Genomic DNA, 20,136 nt, shown 5'->3' with positions numbered 1-20,136 from the left:
AGAACTTAGCATTTGTTCTTGTTAAATTTCACATGGCTGATGATTGCTGAGCATGCTCGTCTATCAAGATCTCTCTGTCAGGCCTCTGTCCCCTTGAGGGAATCAACAGCTTCTCCTAATTCAGTGTTATCAGCAAGCCCCATAGACTTTTTGTGTTCAGTTGCAGCAGCAAATCCCATTCAAGTTCAAAGTCAGCCATGAGCTTATGACTCCCCAAGCTGTGGCTCTCCAGCCCAGGGCTCCAGGCATCCCAGGGCCCATCATGGGTGTCGAAAGCAGCACTAATGTCTCCATCTCCATCACTATTTGGGGATGAGGTGACCTACCTTATCAAGTAACAGACCAATGTTTCCTTTAGTCTTCCTTCTGCTGTTAACATATTTAAAAATGCCTCGTCTTACCCTTCAGCTTCAGCTGAGCTTGGGCCATACAGATTTGCTCTCTATAGTGGCAAGTAGTGTGTCTGTCGTCCTCCCATTTAGCCTGTCCCTGTTTCCAAAGTCCACACACTTTCTGCTAAGTTGTGGAAGGAGATAGATCCCTGCTCAGCAGAGCCAGCCTTCTCCCTCAGCTGCTTGACTTCTGATACATTGACCTGGTGATTAGCTCAGCTAGTCAGACCATGGTGCCAGTAGTGCCAAGGTTGTAGGTTTGATCCTCTTACAGGCCATTCACTGAAGAGTTGGACTCGACGATCCTTGTGGGTCCTTTCCAATTCAGAATATTCTGTGAACATTATTATTGCATGCTCCCATGCTCTTGAAAGAAAGCCCTTAGAAGGTAAGCAGCTTTTATGTACCCCACTGTCCTCAAAAGCAGACTCTTAGGGGACCTTACTGACTGCTTCCTTGAGTAGCCTAAAGTCTGCTCTCCCCAAGTCCAGGGGAGTAGCTTTACTGACAGTTTTTGTTATATCACCAAAGATTTTAAACTCAAATATTTCATGGTCACAATGGTCAAGACAGCCACCCATGAGACCATCTCTTTTTACAAACAACTCCAAGTTGAACTCTCCAGTGAAGAAGAGAGGCCTTTAGGGACCTCTTTCTCTGGTAAGGCAGAGCATGAGACATCTAAATGAACAGATATAATCTATGGATTCTTGATTTTAAACTTACCAGCAGTCACAGCCATAACTAATACCCACATATTTTTACTTGCAACATCAAGGAAGCAAAAATTTTTTGAACCAGCTTTCAAAATGCATTTTCAAGTAGCCACCCTAAAGTAATGTGTGTCTAACAGTGCCTGTGTAAAGTAGACTGCTCATTTCAGTGCTGCATTTCTTGATGTACAATCATGAAAGTTCTTTTTCAGTCTGATTTCTCTGTAGACGGACACAATAAGTTCAGGGATTTGAACACAAAGGAGGTTCTCAGGAATCTGAGCTTGCTCCACAAGATGTCTCCATTTTCAAGCTTCAGGTAGAGTTTAAGCTAATCCTTGGTATGCCTTGCTTTAGGCTGTGGCAGCTTTTTAAGAACGAAGAGAATTGAATCCTGCCCGTTGTAACTACCCAGGAATCTGAAGCAAAGATAGGTGTTTCCTTAGACTAGGACTTTAGTCCCTTCCCCATGACTTAGACAAGGGTGTCTGGCATCACTGAGAGGTGAATCACAGTACACCTCCTTCCAGACATCTTTACTTTTGCCCATTGCTTTCCCCACTGTCCCTTTCCTGCCTCTTCCTCTGGCAGCAGCAAGTAAATGCACACCTCTATTGGCTCACAGGGTAAGGGAAGCCAAAGTCCAGTACATGGGAAGAGGGTCTGCTTACAAAGTGTCTTTTAGCTTCCAAATGCTTCCAAGCAAGTTTCTTGCCATATCAAATGATGGCAAGCAATGTCTTTCCTGCTGAACTCAGAAATGCTCTGGCATTGTTTCTGCCTTTGTTTGCTTGAGCCAGAGTTTGCAGCTGAGGAGGGGCAGAATGTCTTCTAGCATGTGCAGGACAGCATTCCTTGGGGCTGCGATCTGTCCCTTGAAAGTTTGCCTGTTGCCTAGGCATGGGATGAAGTTGCTTTTTCTACCTGGATGAGTTCTTTCATCTTGGAAGTATGTTATTGCTGAACCTGTGCTGTGCAGTATTGGCTTGGGGGATGCTATTCCTTGTGTTAGCATGCCTGAAATCACTGCAGCATCCACAAATTTTGTTCCCTCCCTTGTACACTGTCCAACCTTGCCTTGGCTCTGTTGGCACCAGATCAAAGCAGGAGACATTGCCTGTTGCCTAAATCACCCTACTGCCACTGCCTTGCTGAGGGATCCCTGCTCCTTCCTGCCAAGTGCAGAGTGTGGGCATGTCCTCGGGCAGGTGACAGGGTTACAAGGATGCAGTGCCTGCTTCCAGCTGGTTTGTACAGGCTGGCAGCTGCTTCACCTTGCCAGCTCCCAGGCAGTCACCTTGCAGGCACAGTGGCAATTGCCACTGTATTAAAAACTGTGGAACAGAGTTAAGGTTTGTCCCATTCCTTCTCTTTTCTACTCTTTCCCCAATCTGGATTTGTGCTCTAAACTGAGAGGAGAGAACCTGGTCCTAAAATCCCCACTCCAAAACACAGGATGATCACATCTGGACTTTCAAAGTAAAGTGTTCCATATGGTCCTGTGCCAGACAGCTGATAGTGACTGATGGTGCAGTTTTCTTCCCACACGGGGCCGACATGCAGCTCAGACTAGACAAAATTCTCAGGCCCATGTTTCCAAGCGTTCTTGGTCTGGATCATAGGTCCCTTTGTGACCTAGCTTAGACTTTTCCCTGAGTGGGACAGAGCTCTTCCTGCCATCAGCTCTAGACAGGTCCAGGACACCTGAGCCATCTTTTTCATTGAGTAGCAAATGCCCACAGCCTAAGCAGTACCTGCGTCCCTAAATTAAGGAGTCCCCAGCACGTTCTCTGCCACCTAAGCCAGCTGCCACAGAAAGGTTCTCTGCACTCCTGCTGTGTCTTTATCTAGACTCTCAGCATTCTCCCAAATAGTTCCACGCTGAGTCCCATTCTAATACCACCAAGGATAGGCTCCAGCACTAAGGAATGCCCTCTGGCATTCACAGAATTATATGAATCAGAGTGGGAAGCCTTTGGTCCAGGCTGCTGCTGCAAGTAGCACCTTTACCAGCACTAGGTCAGAGCAGCTGTGGCTTTGTCCGTTCGAGGATTGAAAACCCACAAGAAAAATTTAGGTGCAAAAGCCACATCACAGTTTGTCAGTCCCTGACAGCCACCAACACTAAAGCCTCACAGCAAGGAGCCTCCATAATTGGTCATAGCTTCTGTCCTGGAGCCTGAAGGCTGCAGGAAGTCATGAAAACTAAGCTAGAGATGTTCTTGTAAGTCTTTGCAGGGCTGCAGGTGAAATTAGGAGTACAGCTATAGCCAAAAAGAAATTATAGGAAAAACCTTTTGGTACTCAGTAGTCAAACAAACACAAGTTTATTTACAAACAAAGAAGAAAATGTGGCCATCATATCCAATTCTGGTATATTTACAGCATCCAGTTGAAGGATCAGAGTAGGAGGATCATAGGGCAGAGGGCTGGTATTAAGGAAAGAGGAAGTTTCCTTTGAATTGCAGAGGATCTGAGCTGAAACAGGCCAAAACCTCCATACTTGGAAAGCTGAGGCTTCAGAGAACACTAACAGGCTAAAGTAACTCACAGCAGTAGTCGGAGAGGCAGCTCCTGTGATGCCCTTCCTCAGCTCTTACTCAAGAAGCCCGCTTCCTCAAAAAGCTGACACAGCAGAGGTGAGTTTGGGCCCCAGTGCTCAGGGAACAAAGGAAAGAAAGGGCCTGATTTTTTTTCCCGCTAATGAATGACAAGGGGGCAAGAGACTTTGCTTGCCTGCACAGGCAAGGGACCGTAAAGTCAGTCAGCTGAGCTGAGCTGGAAAGCAGTCTGGTTCCAGGCACTGAAAGCTGGCAGGGAAGAGAATTGGAAGGCCTAGTTCCAGTCCAAGAGCAAGGAATGTGAAACAGGCCTGTCAGGATGTGAACTCCAGTCCAGTCCAGGTTCAAAACTGCCATGGGGCTACCTGCAATTATCCTTATTTTTTCTTTAGTGAGCCTTTCAGCTTCTTCTCTGAGGAGCGCTGCTTCCGCACCTTCTCCTCCTTTTTCCCCAAGTTCTCATAAACCGTTGACTCCTCTTTTTGCCTGTAAGACCCAGAGAAAAACAATGGAAAAAGTGAGGAAGAGGAAAAAGCCAGCCAAGCCAGCAGGCAGACTATTGCCAGAGGCAGGCATAGCTGGGTCTCTGGTTTAGGGGGGCTCTTACTTGGAGAGTTTTCGTAAAACCTTGGCATGTGTGTTCCTCACTGCAGGGGGGTAGGAGATGTTCCCATACTCACACTCGTTTGGCTTGCCTTTCTGAGACTACAGGAGAGAAAAAAACAGGCTGAGAGGAGTGTGGTTTGGGAGATGCACATGAGGCACTATGGAAGAGTTCTGGCTGTTAAACCACACTTTGTGCCAGCACCTCAGTGGAGGTTGGTGGATTGCTGAAGTTCCCAGGCTCAGTGCATTCTGTCTGCTGCTGTCAGAGGGGAGCAGCAGGAACACAAACACAGCCAGGAGGGAACAGTGGAGCAACAAATCTCTGGAGGCATTGGAATTTGCCTGAGAGTGTCAAATGTCAGCTAAAGAATATTAAACAGCAGCAGCTACTGGATGCTGCCAGAGGCTACAAGGAGAGATAAAGATGCTACTTATCAACCAGAAGGAAAAAATCCTGCAACTGCAGAATTGAAATGTGAAAGATGAAGAAAGGAGAGGGCAAAGTCTTTGCTTGTCCTAGATTGAGCTTGTAACAAAACAGTACTTGGTGGAGATGGTACTTGAGCTGCTAATGTTGTCCCCTGAGCTTAAAAGTCTCAAAAGAGGGGAATAAGGACCCAGATCTTTGTGCACCATTGTAGTCTGTGTATGTCCCAGTGTTAGCTTAAAGCCTGTGAAACAGAGCACTTGGGCTCAAAGACAACACCATGCAAGCCTAGGCTCACAGGGCAGTAGAGTCCCCTTTTTCACCTGGATAATTTCCAGCTTTTTCTTGGTTGCCTCTATGAACTGGCAGATGGCCATGTAGATGAACTTGTACTGGGCCTCTGTCTGCACCATCCCAGATCGCTGAGCCCTCACCATCTGGATGGTCTTCTGGATGTCAATGTCACAGTCCAGGCCTAGCAAGGAGAACCAGAAAAGCTTATGGACATGTTCACTGCCTTCTCTCCCAATTCTCTACCAAAAGCAGTTACAGGGGAGGTCAGTCAAGAATTTTCTGTCTCCTTCCATATTCTTTACTCCTATATGGACCTCCTATCTCTCCCTCCTGCTCAGCATCTTTCAAGTCTGGCTCTGGAGGAAGAGCCAAAGCTCAGGGAAGGCTACAGCCACAGTAAGTGGCAATGGTACAGAGATCCAACAGCACAACATTCTCGGGGCTGGGGCAGGATCTCTCCCACTTATACCTGAATAGTTTTCATCCCTTTGCAGCTGGACTTAAGGGCATAGCCCTTCTGGGTAGGCCAGTTCACTTTGATGGGGTCCTCTTACCCTTGGTGGAGATTGTTTCCACTATCATATCAATGACGATGATAGTCCCAGTGCGGCCAATCCCAGCACTGCAAGGAGAGGACAAGCAGAGGTCAGAGCAAAACAGCTCCTGAAAGAAAATGCAGCTGCTTCTGGGGAAGGATGCAGCTCTTGTAGCAGCTGTCCAGCAATGACACGAGTCACAGATTCAATAAGCAGAGAGTTTGGTTTGGGGGAAAATCAAAGAGGAAAAAGCAAATATCAGGGCTGGCATAGGCTTCAGTCACAAGCCCCGGAATACAGGCTGGAAGCAGCAGGACAGACTTTCTATGTCTCACCCTAGATAAGGAATGGAGAATGCTTCAAACTCCAGCCTCTGTACCAACCTGCAATGCACCAGAATAGGCCCTGCACCTGGGATGCTCTCTTGCTTCTGGTTTATCTGGTCGAGAAAGCTGAGGACTCCTCCTGGCTCACTGGGCACACCGTGGTCAGGCCAGCTCAGGTACTGGTAGTGCCAGATCTCACGCACAGCCTTACCCTGATAATAACAAAGCACCTCAGTGATGAAACTGCAACCCAGCCCTGTCCCTGGCCTCTGTCCCAGGGAGATGCAGGTCTGAAGCCAAAGGGAATCTCTGTCTCCTGCACACTTCTTGGTGATTCCACCAGTGTGATTCCAGCCCAAATCAAGTGGGAACAGCAGTCCCAAGAATGATACAACAGCAGCATCACCACAGCACTCGACAGTTCCCAGCTTTAGAAATAGAGTGGCTCTTAGACTCATGGGCTCAATGACAGCCCTTGATCATTCACACTCACGTTATCCTTTGGACACAGACAGAGCTGCCGGAGTTTGTACTCCAACGCATCGTGCTCCGCAGCATTCTCCACAAGGTAGGGACCATACTCCTTTGTGCTGCCCAGCTCTGGCCAGTAAGGCACACATTTGTTCTGTGTGGGCAGAGAGGGCAGGGTGAGGATGGGCAGAAGGCAGAAAAGAGGGAAAAAGCAGAGCAGTGATTGAAGGGGAAAAGAGGGCATCTCCAAGACACCTACAGACTGCTACTTACCCGCCCTTTTTCTACCTCCCGTGTCGTCATCACGATGATGCGTGTGTTCTCCTGCCACACCATTTGCCAGAAGTCATTGACTGTGGCTTCCAGGCAGCCCTGGCTAGCGATGTAGGTCTTGGTGCACTCATCTGGGCTGATCATGGTGTTCTGATTGTGGACAGGGAAAGGTCAAAAGGGCTGCAGGAGCAGGCAGGCCTTCTCCCACTCTTGGGCATACAGTCATCTTTCATGAGTCTCACCTTGACATAGTTGGCATTGATATAATCCGATCCAGGTATATTTGGGTCCCTTCCTTGGAGGATGACTCTAGAGTGATCAACTGGGGTGCAGTAAAAGAATAAACAGTGCAATGAGATACTCTGTGCAGCCACAAGAAGCTCTTTCACTGCCCCATGCCACCTCATTTCACTGCCCCACACCTCCCAGTGCATGCAGCATGCCCTCTATCTTCACCTGTCCCTCTCTAGGGTCAGACTAACCTCACTCCATCTTCCCATCTCTCTGCCCCTATCATGAACCATCAGAAGTTAATGAGTCTAAGGCAACCTTCCCTGCTTCCTTCAAGGACATGAAAAGGCTGTGACCTCTCTCATCATCTCTGAAATTCTCATAACCTGTTCTGGAGGATAGAGCAGGCTGAGGCAGGGCCAGTGATGCCTTGGACAGCTCTTCATTGCCTGTCTGTAAGTATTTGTGTTTTTTTTTTTTTATAGTGGAGAAGCAAGACTCACAGGGCAAGATATTCTTGTATCGGTTCTTGCTCTTGTTTTCTGGTCTCTGACCCTCATGACGGTCAAACAGGTGCTTGGCTTCCTGTTTTTGCAAACTCTGAGAGCAGAAGAAAAATAGTCATGGCAAGATCACAATATATGACAGGGGAGGTGGGCACTTGGAAGAGATGTAGTGGTTCTGAGGACACATGGTCATGTTTGTGGGGGAGTAGAGAAGTGAAAAGCAAACCTAGACTTGAAAAGTCCAAAATCTGTGCCCTTGCTGTCTTGGTGACTCATTCTCCCAATCCTGAAAAAGTACATTTCTACCTCACTGGGTTCACTTAAAGATGACATTAACTCCCCAGGAGAACAGGTTCCAAACAGACACTTCTTTCAGAGATAAACTGACAAGACATATGAGAAGTCTGTGTATAGGAAGAAATTGAAGATGGAGAATGAGGTGGTGCACCGGGAATTCCCAAAAAGACAAATAATGTCCCCCAGCAGTTTCTTACATCAAATTCCTCCCAGAATCCAGCCTTGGACGTCTCCTCAGATAGACTCTTCTTGTTCAGTTCCTGCACTCTATTCTCAATGTCAGCAGCATTCACCCTTGTAGCATAGTAGGGCTGGGGATGGGAAAACACAGTGGGTTGGCATGAGAGAGAGAGAGAGAGAGAGAGAGAGAGAGAAGGAGGGAGAAAGAGAGATGGTGCTGGAGAGCAAAGTCTCCTCTGTGTGCTGTGGAGAAAAGAAGGAAAGGAACAAAAAGCAGAAACAAACAGCAAGTCAGTCCCTCTAAAGGATCCCTAAAACCAGAAAACTGGGCTTACCTGCTTCAGGTACACAAAGGTGCCAGACATCTCTTCAATTCCGATCTTCTTGAAGTGTTCAACCAGATCTGTCAAGCTGTCAAACATTTCAGCACCTCCAACTGTGTAGCGTCCATTCTAAATCAAGGAAGAATGTGTAATGTCTCACTCATAACATTCATAGAATCATGGAATGGTTTGGGTTGGAAAGCATCTTAAAAGTCATCTATTTCCAATCCCCTGCCATGGGCAGGGACACCTTCCACTAGACCAGGTTACTCAAACCACCATCCAGCTTGGCCTTCAACATTTCCAGGAATGGGGCATCCCCAGTTTCTCTGGGCAACCTGTTCCAGTGTCTCACCACCCTCACAGTAAAGAATTTCTTCCTAATATCTAATCTAAACCCTCTCTCTTTCAGTTTGAAGCCATTCCCCCTTGCCCTATCACTCCATGCCCTTATAAAAAGTCCCTCTCCGGCTTACTCACAATTCCCCTTTATGTAATGGAAGGGCTGCTGTAAGGTCTCCCCAGAGCCTTCTCTTCTCCAGGCTGAACAGCCCCAACTCTCTTAACCTGTCCTACAGACAAAGCTGATAATGCTCAGGGAAAAGGCAATGCTGGGGTGCAAAGCCGTGGGCACCACCCTGCACCATCTAGAAAAGCACTTCCTCTGGCAGGCAAATCAAATGCAAGTTTGCCCTGAGAACACAGAATTCACAGCATGACAAACTGACTGTACTCTTGTAGGATGGAAGCCCAGAGAAGGTATATTGCACTCAAATCTCATTTAAGGTCAGTTGCTTTTTGTCCTTGAACTCTCCTCATCCCACGTGAGAGAAATAGGAGAACTTGTGACAGCCAGGTTGGTAACATTCATCAAACTAAGTATGGAGGCCCTGCAGATACCCCTTCCTGCTCCAAACACTTTTAACTCTTTGGATGAACTCATAATTAGGTTATGAATCCTCCCCTCTCTTTTTTCTCACAGACTCCCTGTACCAGAGGTCCCGGTCACACTGAGCCCTGCCTCCTCCTGTGTCTGAGCACCCAGCCCATGCTCACCCAGGCTGGAGTGAGGACACAAGGACCCTGCAAGGGAATAGCACTTTGATCCAAATTAAGAAACACTGCTGGTGGTTATCAAGCTGACAGGGCACACGCTTTTGAGGACATGATCAGGAGAGGTCTCTTCCCCTCCTTGTGCTCTCCCACTGCTCACCTCACACATGATCTTGATGTGCGTGACTTTGAGCCGGGCCCCAGAGGCACTGGTTGCTCCAGCTGGTGGAGCCTCAGACCCAGGTTTAGGCTGGTCAGTGAGGACAGACAAGACAAAATCCCCAGGTTTACTGAGGCTCTCCCGCACCAAGAATGTCCAAGGGGTGGCTTTGGCCTGGAGAAGTGACTCAGCTGCAGGACCTGACAGATGCCCATGGTACCACCTAGTTAAAACAAGAGGAGAGAGGTGGAGATGCAGTAAGTGGATGGCCTTGAGCTGATGAATGAAGGAGAGCAACACTGGGAAAGGGTGAGAAAGGAAGAAAGGAAGAGGGAGAAGAAGGAATGAGAGAAAGAATAAAAATCGGGGGAGGAGTAGGATCTTGGGGAAAGCAGATGAGACAGAAAGTAGAGAGCTGGCAGGAAGAGGACAGGGCAAGCAATGAGGTGGAGGCAGAAGGGACCCAGGGAGCAGAATGTTGGAACAAGAGGACACAGTGGGAAAGCAGCATGTGTGATCCAGTTGCATGACACACACAAGGGGGAGAGTAGTCTGTGGATTTCAGCACCTCACAGTACTACTGGGATTCTAGCATTACTGCTGCAAGGTGCTTTGGAAACTCAAACACCAGGGAAACAAAAATAATGCCCCACTGAGTCAGAAAATCTCCCATCAGATTTAACAGCACCCAGATGGTTGTGTTGAGATCAGATCCATCAAAAACTCATTCCAGTGACTTCTCTTTCTGAAACTCAGTCACCTCCTCAATCAAAGAATAATTCCCATTCTCTGGGCACATCACACTGCAGCCTAGCCACAGGACTGAGCCCCTTTTCTGCTCCTGCTATTTACACTGTTGATCTGTGTGCACATTCCTGTCCTCAGTGCAAATACCCAGTCAGCAGCTCCTTCTCTCCTCCCAGCACAAGGTGAGCAGCATCCCCATCTGACCAAGTGCCCTCTGCCTTGCTGCAGGACTGGACCCAGGGCATAGAGGGACACAGAGTGGTGCAAATGGCACAGCTGCTGCCAAGCCCCTGCCCACCTACAAAGGTCTCTGGGAGGGTATGTGCCTGCCCAGTAGGATCTCACTGAACTGAGCAGTGCAGGTGAAAGCAATGGTCATCAGAAGCAGGCTAGGACATGGGACAACCTCTCTTCCTACTGCTGGGCTCTTGGCCCTGCAGAAACTCCAGATGTGATCCAGGTTGTCTCTGTACAGGTTCTCTAGTTCCTCATGGCTGTCCCAAGCTCCACAGTCTCTTTGGACCACATCAGAAGTCCTGGGGGGCATTGCTGAGCTGCCAAGCAGAGATGTGGAAGGCCACATTCACTGCAGCACTGTCCTGCTTCTACAAAACCCACTTGAAAAGTGGAGCTAGAGATCCAAATTACAGAAAGTTGAGAGCTCTGAGGTGCTCTGAGCACTGGGAAGTGTTCTGAATCATCCCACTCCTCTTGGTACACAATTTCCAGTGGAGCCTTTGCTGAGTTTGAACACATCACAGCCCAAGTGCCAGTACAGTCCTGGCACTCCTGCCCTGGCCCCTTCACTCCTTTCAGGGAGGGGACTTGGGCCCTTCTCCTTCAGCAGGGATGAACCCAGTTGAAACAGTCCCCTCCAGTCCTGGAACATCCCCAGCTGTAGCCGTGTGCTGGGCTCTGTGTTCAGGGGGCTTTGCAGCATGGCTGCTGTGCCAGCTAAAGGCCACAGCTCTGTTTTGGTCACCTCCCCTGGGGAACAGCATTTCAAAAGCAGGTAGCTGTTGCATCAGGCTGACTTGCAGTGTCCTTGCTGCTTCCTCTCACTGCAGGTACCTTGACAAGCACCAGCCACACTCCCTGTGTCACTGTGTCCAATGCCACCAAAGCCAAGCCAGTGTGTCAGGGCTGTGGGAGCGGGTTTTCTGCCCACAGAGCAGCTAGCAGGGAAGGCCTGGAGTAGTACTGGTGAACTTCACACTGTAAGGAAGCTGTTCCCAGGAACCAAGATGGAGTTCAAGAGGCCATACCCCAGTAACATAAGCAGTCAGGGCATTCATTCACCCCTGGATCTGGTCAGAAATCTGGTCATATTACTCTACACAACATCTAAGAACCATTCACACAGCAAGAGGTGGCACACAACAGCCTTGGCAAGTAGTTGCTGTTGATCCTTGCCCTATGCACTGCAAGAAGTAGCTGGTGACTGGCAGTCATTAATTTCTGAACCTCCTTCCAAAGAATTGCTCAGCTACCATGTGCTCAGATGCCACCCAGAGATCAGCTGATCTCTCCTGCTCATTAGAGAGGTCTCCAGGCCTCCCCTACACAGGTAGGATGGAGTTAATGGGTCCCATTACCCCCTCCCTTCCCCCAGCATAGCCCAGCTCTTCAAAGCCACGTGATGGAAAATCACTTGGGGAGAGAGTGAGAAGAGCTTTCGTAAGAGCCTGGGGGGGTTGTGTGTTAAGTTTCCAACCGCAGAGAGGAAGGGAGGAAACTGCAGGGCCACAATGCAATGGCCTTGACTGGAGAGGACAGCCAGCAGCAGACCTGGCCCCTCTGCAGCCTGACCCCTGAGCAAGCTGGTTAGTACCCTGATGCTTCACCCAGGGCATCTCTGCTCCCTGCCTCCACGTGTCTGAGGAGGACCTGCCTGAGGAGAACTTGTCCACCCCTGAGCAGGGCATGACAGCTCCCCGAGCTGCACCAAAGAGCCTAAAAGCAAAATGCAAGGGCAAAACCACCTGATTTGATTTAGGAACTTAGTGTCAGAGACACATGCAAAGTGAGGACAGGAAGGAGACTAAGCAGGCTGGGAATAGCAAGGGAACATAGCCCTGCTCTCAGCTATGTGAGTCACTCAGGCCCAGAATAACCAAGGAGGTTTGGGGTAAGACTGAGGGCTTCCACATAACATATGACTCTATGGATTGCTGCAGACCCACACCTGAGACCACAACCTTTGCTTTTAGGAACAGTGTATAAATAGCAAAGGCAACCGGAAACCAGAAGTAAAAATAGAGCTCTATTATGTCTGCTGTCATGGTCAAGGTATGGCCAGCTATTCCCAGGGATGCTGCCCCCACAGATGCAGAGGTGGCAGGTGACACTTTTTGCAGGACTTGCCCTAGGGATGCAGGCAGGGCAGAAAGAAGGCCATGAAACACAGAGGAGGTCTCACCACAGACACACTGCTTTGCTGTCCCCATACCTCTCTGTCGTGGGGTCAGAACAGTTGAGCGGGTATCGCAAGTCGATGATGGTTCCATCTTTGTCCTGCAGTGAGCCCTGTTGCTGTGTGTAGTACTCTACCAGTTCTGACAAGGTAGCAAACTTCTCCCCTCCATATAGGTCATAGAAATCCCCGGTATTCTGGATGCGGATGTGGGTTACCTGGTCACCAACCCTGTGGAATAAAGCACAGAGCAGTCCAATGAGGTGGTTGGAAAAGAGGCAGAAAGTGTTCTGGACTACCTCCTGCCATGGAACCAGAGCAAACCATCCCCATGAAAGACGACTGGAAAGAGAAGCTCCAGGGGCAACTTGAAGGAAGGTCTAGACGATGCTGGGAAGCTCAGCTTGGAAAGAACTCAAAGGAATACAGACAGGATGAAGACGATGCCACAGGACATGTAAGGGTTTCAACAATCTCTGTGTATAACACTGAAAAGACAGAACTTGGGGTTCAAGTTACCTACCGGACTGAAAGAGAAAAATCACCCTGATTCTTCCGACTGGGTCTGGCTAGAAAGCTCCCATGGACACCTCGTCCCTTCAGTAAGGCTTCAGCTTCCAGCCCACTCAGGTCACGATGAAACCACCTAGCAGAGAAGATAAAAGCAAGACCAAGTGAATAAAAATGGCCAGACGCTACTGTGGAGACCTGTAGGGTGAAGAACAGTCCCTGGTCAGCATCCCTAGATGAGAGTCAGAATCAGCATCCCTTCTTACTTGATACCTCCCCCAGCCTATGGAAGCTTCCCATTAGAGACACGGCTTCCAAGATGATCCCCATTCTGATTTGTCCTACTTCTCTGGTCCCCCTCCTTACACACACAGACTTTTCAGACCCTCTTACCTCACCATTGTGGAGGGTGAAAGAAGAGGGGGCCAAGTGGCTGACACCAAAGAAAGTCAAAAAACACAGAGGAAAAATCAGTTTGTACTGGCAAGAAAAGGGAAGTCGGAGGTCTGTGCCGGAGCACCCAACGCCAAGCTGTTCCTGTGCCTCTTGGGAGCTGGCCATGTATCTCTCCTGGAGTCTACTGTCCCTCCATTCAGACCCTCTCCATCCACGATTTTCTGGTTAGGTGCCTTGATCTGTGGCTCTCTGTATAGTGCTCTTGGGCACAGGCAGGTGCAAGCCCATGCGCAGCTGGGCACGCGCGGCTCCAGGAACAGGAAGCGCTCTGAGCCATCAACTCCCCAGCCCCAAGCTGCTTTGCACACACTTCTGCTTCTCCTTTTGTGTTTTTCTTCCCCATCCCCCCTATTATTTTTGGGCCCCTGTCTTTTTACACACTAGGGTTGATGCTGTGCATGCACCTTGGGCCTTGGCCACGCTCAGAAAATTTAGTTCTGCATGTCCTCTATTCCCTTTCTTCCCCAAAAAGCCAGTAAGCGACACGAGCAGTCCCAAATATCCTACATACTCTGTACAGGCACAGAGGGGAATCTGTGTAAACCCAGAGCCACAGACTTAGAGGTCCAGGCTAGTGCTCGGAGCACAGTGATGCCTCCCTGAAACCAGCCTGACCTGGATGGCGCTGACAAAAGCAGCGGTAGCTCAAAAGGGATGGCGTGGGAAGGAGGTGGTGTTAAAGCTGCCCAGAAAGGCAGGCAGAGACCAGGACAAACAGTTACTACCTACAGTGAGCCCACACAGCACCGAGAGAGCTTAGGCAAGAACCTTTAAGATCGCAGCACAGTCAAAGCTGACAACATGGACAACTAGGCAGAAAGAAGGAAAACTAGCCATTCCAGTTACCTAGCTATTTCCAGCTATGGCCCATGGCTGACCTGTCCATAGCACTGGTTTCAAGGTCTGCAGGTCTCAGGAAAGACTAGGAGCTAAGCAGTGACCTGAGGGCAATCAAGCTGGCAAAGGAGCCTGACTTTTCCCTGGGGCAATCTCAGCTACCCTGTGTGGGCAGCAGGAACAGTAAGAGCCTTGCTCATTTCAAGTACCAGCAGCTGCAGACTTCCCTGCATACCCACCAGACTGGGAAATCCTGCAAAAAGCTGAACAGGCTGCTAACTACAACCTAGACAAAAACTTGTGGCCAAGACAGAAACTAACAACAAAGGGAAGTACAGGAGAGATGAGTGGGAAGCTAAACTTCATTGCTAGAAAGGCAACCCAGGCACCTACAACAGCTTCCTTTGAAATGCTTCTAGTTTCACACACATGATGAGCCATGAGCTGCAGGGATCCAGCTGTACTGATTTAAAACCGATATTAAAAAAAAACAAGGAGACTTTAAAGGCACAGAGACCTGTGGCTCAAGGGAACAACTTCTACATGAAGTTCTAGAAGCTGCACCTGAATCAGAGACAGTGTAGCACTGGCACAGGAAAGTATTGTGCAGAGGTAGGAGAGAAATGGCAGGAACTTTTGGGCAGAAGTCTCAAAAGACAATTCCTGATATCAAAAGAATATTAGAGTATGTTGGGTCAATTTGAAGCCAAGGCAGACGAAAAATAAAACCTAGGCATCCTCAGACCTTACGAACTGACTGAAGGAGAAAATCTGTCTGAGCAACTGAAAATCAGCTGGACTCGGAAACAAGGAAAGAACAAAGTAGCAAAGAGCCCAGATCGGAGCAGAAAGGGTGAGTTAGCACTAAACCAAACATAACTCAGTATCCCCCGGCAGGACAAGCCACAGAGTGCAGTGTAGCCCATCAGTATTTGTGTGGACGCAAATCCCGTATCACATAATTTACAGGCTCAGTTTCTGCTTCTGGTTGCTTGCAGCTCAGGAAAGGAATGGATGCACACAGCTGCCTTGGTGTCTTTGACCTGGGCCATCTAATTTAAAACTACCAGGGAGGAGCTCCTGCCACTAAGGGAGGGAAATATCACTGTAGAGAAGGTTGGTATCTTTGAGGTTGCTCTCCCAAATGGATGCAGCATAGAACAGCTGACTATAATTGAGCCACTAAAATACTTTCTTAATATAATTAACAGGTCAAGAGATTTCAGCAAAGAGAGTTGTTTGGCTTTCAGTACAGCACAGGTGTTAGAACCTCATCTTGTAAATCCCTTGCGGAGCCGAGCCACAGCTAGCGCAGGAACAAACTTACAGGAGAAGATAAACGAAATAGCTAAGTAAAAAAGACACCCACATCTGGACTGCTGTAAAAAAAAAAAAAAAAAGACACTGAGAAACTAGAGAGAATCCAGCATAAGGCCACAAACGCACAGGCACAAAGAGCCTGGAGCACAGCAAAGATGGAGGAAGCTGGGTTTATTCAGCTTGGAGAAAAGATGCTTAAGGAAGGATTTAGCAGCTGTCTGAGACTACTTAAAAGGGGCTGGGGGGGCTTAGAGATGATGAGTCAGATTCTCCTTTGTGGGACACAGCAAAAGAAAAGGACAAGAGGCAATAGACATAACTTGCAGCAAGGGAAATTCTGAGTAGGTATCAGGAAAAACTGCACACGTGCTCCCCCCCAAGGGCAGTTTAGCACTTGCCACAATCGTCCAGAACGGCTGGGGAACATCCACCCTGGTAGATGTTCAGGACTCACCTGAGCAAGGCCCTGAGCAACCTGATCTAGCTCTGTTGTGATCAGGGGGCTGGACTATGCGATCCAGAGGTCAAAACAGTTGTTAAATAATAGAGGGAAAGGTTATGTATAGAGTTTCTTTTCCCCTAAGCCTCTATTTGCAGCTATTTGTAGAGTCAACAGTCAAATCCATAACAAATTAACAAATTTAGCGTCCTCTGGCAAGGAGTTCTACTGCTCAGCTACAGAAACACCCCCTCCTTTGACCTGCTTATAACCTGCTCCCTCCCTCATTTTTATTAACATTTGGTTGTTGCAAAGAAAGAAAGATCAGTGACTGATTCCTGTTCCACCCACCCTGCTCCAAGCTGCTCATGGTAACAGACCCATAAGATCCGTATGCATCCTCAGCTCTTTGCCAGGCTGAAGACTCCAGTGCTACTAAGGTGATCTTTGTACAGAACTATTCTACACCTCTGATCACCTTTGCTGTCCCTCTCCGAGATGTCTCCCACTCTGGCTCCTTGTTTTGGAGATAAGGGTGATGGTGGCAGAGAACTGTGGTGTTCAAGATGATGCTGAGTCTCGGACAGTGATGACTTTTGATGTTCACCACAACCAGCAGTAAGCCAACAACTGCAGGGTCTTTTATATATATATATAATAAAAGTTTCACTCCACAGAGGTTACAACTAGTTCACAGTCATTTTATATGTAAATTTTGAATTATTTTTCTGCATGAACATTGTTTTACATAGGCCTATATGGAATTTCATCTGCTGTTCTATTGCCCACTTGTTCACCATCATAAGGTCCTTCTGCAATTATTCACAGTCAACTCCCACTCCATTATCCTGAATAACTTTCTACCATCACCCAATTTTTTCACCTCACCAAGCTGTATTCCCAGGTCACTTGGGAATATACTGAACTGTGTATATTTCAGGTTAGGCCTCTGTGATCTGGCCACTGATGACTTCCCTTTGCTGTAAAAATGGGATGTTAATTTCCATCTTCCATTTCCTATTTTCTATTAATTCTTTATCTAAGAAAACCTTAAACTTCTTTTTTTATGCCATGACTTCAACTTTATTTAAAGACTTTGATGAGAAAATCTTGTTAAATTCTTTAAACCCAAGGAAACTGTATTGGCCAGACCTGCCTTATCTACAAGCTTGCTAGGTCCCTCAAAAATCTCCAGTTTAACAGGACAGGATTTGCCTTTACAAAAGCAAGTGCTGGCTCTTTCTTTAGTATCACATTCACTGCTTTCTCTGTTATAATGTCTACCCTCTTGCTCAGATGATGATTTTACTGTTCCGTGCTTCCCTTGCACTTGGGGGATCTAATTTGGAACCCTTTTTGAAAATGAGCATTGCATTTGTTACTTCTAATTCTCAGCCCTGAGATGATTTCAGCAAGGTTTTGCTGTTTCTGCACAGAACTACATTCTAGTTCAGTCTAGTTAGTGCAGAGTGAAGGCCATTTGGGCTTAGGGAACAGACAGATGGACCCTCTTCCTGGGCCTGGCTGAAGCCAGATGCTCTCTGTCAGGCTATGGGACCCCAGGACAGTGCTGCACCCAACAAGGTTGCTCAAATCCTTACCACAGAGTAATGCTAGAACGAATCCCATTTCCTGACACCCTGCAACTGCAGTCTCCAGAGTAGAGCACCTGTTTGAACTGACCAAGAAGGTTGTATGTCCTCTTGTTCCATAGAGGGCTAGAAAGACTGTAGCAAATCAAGAAATAACCGGGATTTTAAAGGTCAGACAGCTGACCTCTCTCTGTGCCTAACACACTGAGAGATACTCTAGCTGTGGGGTGGCAGAGGAACTGCAAACCCCTTATCAAGCTGAGGAGCAACAGTAACAGCAATAATGATCTAAAACACTGGGAGCTCCAGTTCTCTGGCTATTAGAAGGTGGGGTTTTTTTTCCTTCTATGCCTAATTCCTAGTGCCAGTATTTTTATTTTTCTCATCAACAATTCTTGTTTTCTAGCCCTAACTAGCATTCATAGCACTCACCCACGGGATGGCATCAGGATGTTGTCTCTCAGATCCCCACTGATGGAGGACTGACAGGAGCTGGTGGAGGAAGTACCACAGCCCTCAACCCAGGGGGTCCTACTAAAAAAAATAAAGCAAGATTGGAATTATCAGGACAGTATCTTGAGATGGATTTGGGAGAGAAATCAAAGATCTTGGTAGTGGAGGGGTGGACTCACACCCTCCCAACAGGGCTATACGCTCATGGCGGTGAGTGCCAGGGCTCTGGAGCAGCAGCTGGCAGTGTTTGCGGGCTGCGGCACCTCCGGTGACTCACCTGATCCGCACAGGCAGAGTCCTGAACTCCGCCTGTTCCTAGGCGGACTGAGAAGAAGGTAGCTCCAGGACAGGCAAACCTCAGGCCTCAAGTAGAGGGCTTAATTGTCACCATTTGCAAAGTGCTTCCTGGACTGTAGTTAATGAATAATCAGAGGGGTGGGGGAAGGCCAAGGCCAAGCTGGGAGAGGTAGATGGAGACGGAAGGGACCTACTGCTCTTCCTGCCTCCTATCCACTGCTCACGCCCTCCCTGGCTACATTCCTGCCTGGTTTGTAACTGAAAGGCACAGAAGCAGCTCTCTCACACCTGGCTCACAGCTCCCTGCTTTCCCAGGCTGGCTCCTTCACCCCCGGCTCTGCCACCCTCCTCAAAGATCTCAACTCTTCAAAGGGCAATGGGCACATGGGGCAGGAGGCTACAAACAGATATACCTGATGTCCCTCCATTTGAATCGCACTGGAAACACAGAATGTTACTCTGGAGAGAGGCTATTCCACGAGATTGATCCCTCTACAGTCCCAAAAAATGTGAGGTACGATTTTATGTTGTTTATGTTGTTCTAATCCAGGCTGCAGCCAAATGGGGCAAGCCCAGCCCTCCCACGCTCTGCCGCTCCCTGCTGCGTCTCTCTGCTGCCTTTTTCACTAGGGATAATGTGCTGGATTGCACATTCAGCCAGAAAAAAAGGCAGCCACAGACACTAGAGGCATGAGTAAGTTAGCACTGACTCTGCTGGGGGCATCAGGCTCAGTGGCATTAACAGCACTTGATCTGCTTAGTGACACATTACCTAGTATGTTTGAAACAACACATTTGTAAATTCTCGCTCTTAAGGCCTAGCACCTCCTACTAAAAAAAAAAGTCTCTTTGATAAGGCTTCACAATAAGGCTCTGCACAAACCTTTTTGCAGAAGGTAGTGCATACTGGGTCTTCTGGAACAGCAGCACATGTGTCATGAGGCAGGCACTGCTGTACCTGTACCTGCCCCTGCCCCAGGGAGCAGCACCCGTGCCTGGGGAGCACCGCTGAGCTCACGGTCATTCATAGAACACGGGCATTTTCAACACACGTTTTATTCACGAGCGGACACACGAGAGGGCACGAAGCATCCCATTCCCTCCAGGTCAGCATCTCCCTTGTTCGAGTGCTCCATTCCCAGGGCTGACAGGACCTGCACTTGGGAAGGAAGGCACCAGCCGGAGCAGCGGGAATGCTCCGCGGGAATGCTCCGCGGGAATGCTCAGGAAGCGGCAACTCCGCCAGTCCCGGCCCCGTGCGGCGGCAGCGTCATGGGTGGCAGGAACATGGCCTTGAGCTTGCCCGACATGCTGGCGATCTCCGGGTCCTGCGACTCGTAGGACTTGATCAGGCGGGCGAACTTCAGGACCCCTGCAAGGAGAGAGGGTGGGCAGGGGGCCCTCGCTGCCCCGGCGGGCCCAGAGCTCCCCGCCCGGCGGGGGCACAACCCACCTTCGCCATCGCTGCTGAAGCCGTAGGCCTTGATCACGTCCTGCTGGATCTGGGTGGCCACAGGCAGCAGGAACTGCAGCATCTTGCCCATGTCGTTGCAGGCGTTGTCCCGAGCCTCCTCCATGCGCTGCGCGTTTTCGGGCGCCCCGAACGCCTTAATCACCTCCGCCAGCACCGCTGCAGGACACGGAGACACGGACACTCAGCTATCTATCATCCTCCCGTACTCACCGCCGCGGGACGCGGGCACTCAGCCGCCCGGCAGACGGG

General features: G+C 48.9%; 2 protein-coding genes across 2 annotated transcripts; both read right to left on the bottom strand.

The window, feature by feature from the left end:
• Positions 1-3,400: 3,400 nt before the first annotated feature.
• On the bottom strand, positions 3,401-19,366 carry PTPN6 (protein tyrosine phosphatase non-receptor type 6). The gene is made up of 16 exons (XM_018074665.1): positions 19,297-19,366; positions 18,096-18,197; positions 13,033-13,155; positions 12,546-12,740; positions 9,350-9,572; positions 8,149-8,265; positions 7,831-7,944; positions 7,334-7,430; positions 6,842-6,921; positions 6,600-6,749; positions 6,349-6,480; positions 5,913-6,067; positions 5,548-5,615; positions 5,023-5,174; positions 4,274-4,371; positions 3,401-4,152 (listed from the first exon to the last, which is right to left on the bottom strand). The coding sequence occupies exons 1-16, from the start codon at positions 19,350-19,352 to the stop codon at positions 4,044-4,046; spliced, it is 1,971 nt and encodes a 656-aa protein (XP_017930154.1). The 5' UTR covers positions 19,353-19,366; the 3' UTR covers positions 3,401-4,043.
• An 85-nt stretch (positions 19,367-19,451) lies between these two features.
• CUNH12orf57 (chromosome unknown C12orf57 homolog) lies at positions 19,452-20,110 on the bottom strand. The gene is made up of 2 exons (XM_029960653.1): positions 19,867-20,110; positions 19,452-19,785 (listed from the first exon to the last, which is right to left on the bottom strand). The coding sequence occupies exons 1-2, from the start codon at positions 19,988-19,990 to the stop codon at positions 19,637-19,639; spliced, it is 273 nt and encodes a 90-aa protein (XP_029816513.1). The 5' UTR covers positions 19,991-20,110; the 3' UTR covers positions 19,452-19,636.
• Positions 20,111-20,136: the final 26 nt, after the last annotated feature.

Source organism: Manacus vitellinus, unplaced genomic scaffold (genome assembly GCF_001715985.3).
Source record: "Manacus vitellinus isolate BGI_N305 unplaced genomic scaffold, ASM171598v3 scaffold_28_pilon, whole genome shotgun sequence".
Classification (NCBI taxonomy): Eukaryota; Metazoa; Chordata; class Aves; order Passeriformes; family Pipridae; genus Manacus; species Manacus vitellinus.
The sequence above is the reverse complement of the archived record's forward strand: the minus strand, read 5'-3'. Positions and strand labels throughout refer to the sequence as shown.

Bases quoted from the DNA above. Each gene is read 5' to 3' on its own strand.
- PTPN6 (XM_018074665.1), bottom strand. From the start codon at position 19,352: ATGACACATGTGCTGCTGTTCCAGAAGACCCAGTATGCACTACCTTCT. The intron at 12,741-13,032 runs GTAGGTAACTTG...TTTATTCCACAG, and splicing joins GATTTTTCTCTTTCAGTCCG to GGTTGGTGACCAGGTAACCC. The intron at 5,616-5,912 runs GTTGGTACAGAG...CTCTCCTTGCAG, and splicing joins CCTATTCTGGTGCATTGCAG to TGCTGGGATTGGCCGCACTG.
- CUNH12orf57 (XM_029960653.1), bottom strand. From the start codon at position 19,990: ATGGAGGAGGCTCGGGACAACGCCTGCAACGACATGGGCAAGATGCTG. The intron at 19,786-19,866 runs GTGGGTTGTGCC...CTCTCCTTGCAG, and splicing joins CTTCAGCAGCGATGGCGAAG to GGGTCCTGAAGTTCGCCCGC.